Below are 3417 nucleotides of genomic sequence, written 5' to 3'. Positions count from 1 at the left end.
GGTCGTAATGCTCTTTGTCCATGAACCAAAGCCACAGAATTGAAGGCAGGTACTAAATAAGTCTTGGGAATGTGGAAAGCCACAAACCCAGGGCTGCTCAGGTTTTTGGCTGTGCATGGTTTGTTTGTCCATTGTGGGCCATGAAAACCCCACATTAGACGGCCATTTTTTCCTAACAGTGCAGCAGTAAAGTCAAGATAAGCATCTCAGGGTGCTGTCCACTGGCACATTCATGCCTGTGAGTGACAGGGCTGAGGTATAAGACCTGAAGAGGGAGGAAAATATATGTTTGCTTTTTACTTGAGTACTGGCAACCCTTGGGTGAGGGTGCAGACAGGCATAGACTTTTAGTTCAGACTAATTTTTACTTACATTTATACTAGTATGATGTGAATCTATAAAATCCAATATCACTTTTATGACATTTCTTTTGTTACAAATTTGATCAAATAAGAGACGTTCTTAACTGGGACTGGTGACTAAGCTGGAGCCCTCTTGGAAAGTGAGGGAGGGAGGCAGAGTGAAATTAGGGGCACAGACCTCAGGGTGGCCTCAGAGTGAGAACTGGAGCCCAAAGTAGATGCCAAGAGAGGGAAAGACAGGCATACAGGAATGGAGACCACTGAGGCTGAAGGACTTAGTACGTTCATATGCTCTCATTTTCCCCAGAAAGGGGGTCCTTAGGGTAGCCAGGCTAGGCGACGGTGTAGAAATCCGGAAACACCAAAAGGACCCAAGGCTGTTGTCAGGACAAAGTACCAATACACTAAGAATCTAAGAAGCTTTGCCAGCAGAAGTGGCCAGGAAGCATCTGTAAGTGCCAGTGATCATATCACCAGAATCCACTGGTAATAGCTTCCTGGTCCCCAATGACCCAGGTGCCCGGTTAGCCTTCCAACCCTAAGGGATGAGCGCATCTGAGCTTGTTAAAGCTTTCTACTCTGCTGACCAAGGTGCGGGAAGTGATGGTCCCTGCAAGGAGGTGGGAACCAGCTTTAGAGCTCTCACAAACCAGTTTATCCCTCGCTGACTGGAGGTGGAAGGGCAGAGCTGATGGGCGGGGTTACCGGGCACGAGGCGTGGCTTGATGGTAACGGGCGGAGCTTGGTGGGCGGTGAGCAGTGTAGTAGGGGCCGGGCTGCTGGGAGGTGGGCGGGGTTCCGTGCCTGCCCTGCTTGCTAGCGCAGTGGCTGCTGGCTCTGTCCGCCCCAGCGGGTCCACAGAGGGGCGCGGGCGCCGTGCTGGCGCTGGACTTAGGAGCTCCGGAGCCCGAAGCGCACGCCTAGCCGCGTGGGCGGCGATGAGCGCCGAGGGATCGCAGTCCCTGGCCGCCCCCCTCGGGCGTCCTAGTCACCTACTGGTGCCCGCGCGGGTGAGTGGGGTCCCCTGGAGGCCCTCTTCCTCAACCTCTGAGTCCCTTCAGTCTCCCTGCCTACCCTCCTCTCCCAGCGCCTCCTCCTTTCTTGAGTCCTTGTGTCCCCCCTTTCCGGGTGGCTCTTGTGGGAGGGGGTTGGCTCTGGGCCCTGGGCATAGTGGATAACACTAGCCCCTGGGCACCGCAATCTTGTCTTCCTTGCATCACATTTACCAGCGTGCAGGATTTTAATTTTCTTATCTTTAACATCTGGGTCATGGGACACAGGTGCTTTCCTTTACTGCGTGGTAACTAAGGTCTTCCAGACCATGGGGTTTGGGCTCTGTCCAGTATTTCCTCCGAGGAGTGGTCTCTCTGGTCCCAGGCAGGGGCTCTGGCAGCAGCTCAGGCACTATGCAGGGGTTCTTGTTGTCCCCTTGATGTGGTGTGGTACCGACTGCCTCTGCCTATCTGCCTATCGCTTGGGCCACCAGCTCAGTATCTCCCAGAAACCAAGAGGATGTTGATGGGCCAACTTTGCAACATGTTTTTAAAAGTCTATTCTAGGTCCTACCCACCCACCCACCCCCCTATTAAAAAAAAAAACAAAAAAACGAGAACTATTGATTGACAAAACCCTGAAATGTTGATTTAAACAAAAAACGGAAAGTTCTTGGAAACCTTCAAGTTGCCACCCACACAACTCAGCCAAGTGTTCTGGAAAGGGTGCAAGACAGCAGCTGTTTATCGTGGCCTTAGGAAGCTGTGTGCGTGTGTCCTGGGGTGCAGTCACGCCTCCTTTTTTAACTTTGCTCAGGCGCCCAAACCTTCAGCACTACTGGAGAATATAAGGTCCTTTTAGGGTAACAAAGGTTTCTAAGACTGTAAGCTGCAGTGGCTGCTAACTGTCCAGTCACAAGGCTTCAGAAATTGCTAGTGCACAGTGGTATGTTTAATGTGTCGAGACCAGTGTATCTGCTTTGCAAACTGAACCCATCCTACAGGGTCCCTCAACATCGTCCACATTTTGGGGTGAAATGTGGTAGGATTTTGGGTTTTGTTTGTTTTAGTTTTTTTGTTTTTTTTTGTTTTTTTAATACTTTGCAATGTACAAGTAGATGGGACTCACACTTAGGAAATCCACTTAGATTACCTGGAAATAGAAGGAAGCAAGTGCCTCTGGTTTTCTGGTGGTTCTCGGGACTTCAATAGAATGTCCTCCCACAGTGCATTTGGGGAAATATTCTTGCAACAAGTCTTGTTAGTAACTGTTACCATTAGAAGAATTGAAGTGATTTATTTTACTTTGAACCTTTCCGTTGAGTTTTGGCAGACTTCAGTTTTAAGTGCATGCGTGACACGGATGTCTTCAAATAAGCTTGTTGAGCTCCATGTTGATCACTAAGTCTCAAAGACAGTCCAAGACCTGTTCAGTATCTTATGTGTCACAGGAACCTTGATGATGTGAAATGGCCCATCAGAACTGGACTTGAAGGGAACTGTCCGCAGTAATGTAGTGCTAAAGTCCAGTGTGTGAGGTTCGGGGTTGTATTTAAAGTAAATCTGCTAAGATTGATCCTTGCACAGTCTCAATACCCCAGGATTGTGTTACCTGCAGTTCATGCTGCAGTACTTGAACCTCTGATGGATGGTGTCTGACAAATCCCAGGAGCATAGACACCTTTGAAGAACTCCGCAGTTTCTTAACAATCACTGTGCATAACATTACTGACTGAGCTTGCGATGCCTAGCTATGCCATCGTTTCCGTTCCCAGAATTTGGAGCATCTACTTAGAAAAATAATTATACTGGATCTAATGTAGCCTTATTTTAACTTTTCTCTCTGACATCAAAAGTACAATTATTCACTATAATGGCTGCTTGTTTGAATAATAGCAATTGGGCCAGATTTGGTGGCTCACACACATTTTCAGAGTTAGGTCATTTCCTAAAGTTCTGTTCTGAGAATCAACCATTCCATAGACTGAGTCTGCAGTTCTCAGCAGGACTTGTGTTTAGTGAATGTTTTTTTTTTTTTTTTTTTTTTTTTTTTTTTTTTTTTT

General features: G+C 47.9%; 1 protein-coding gene across 3 annotated transcripts in view; it reads left to right on the top strand.

Moving 5' to 3' along the window:
- The first annotated feature begins 1153 nt into the window (after positions 1-1153).
- Positions 1154-3417, top strand: part of Sntg2 (syntrophin gamma 2) — a 201540-nt gene continuing 199276 nt past the window's right edge. The window contains exon 1 of one of the 3 annotated variants that reach the window (XM_021202074.1): positions 1154-1372. Coding sequence is in view for 1 of the 3 variants with exons in the window: in XM_021202073.1 (XP_021057732.1) it covers positions 1301-1372 (72 nt within the window). In the remaining 2 variants the exon portion in view is untranslated. The remainder of the gene's footprint in view (positions 1373-3417) is intronic. The other 2 variants (XM_021202073.1, XM_029540556.1) reach the window with 2 other exon arrangements.

This window comes from Mus pahari, chromosome 7 (assembly GCF_900095145.1).
Source record: "Mus pahari chromosome 7, PAHARI_EIJ_v1.1, whole genome shotgun sequence".
Classification (NCBI taxonomy): domain Eukaryota; kingdom Metazoa; phylum Chordata; class Mammalia; order Rodentia; family Muridae; genus Mus; species Mus pahari.
Note: the sequence above shows the minus strand (reverse complement) of the source record. Positions and strands in the feature narration are given on the sequence as shown.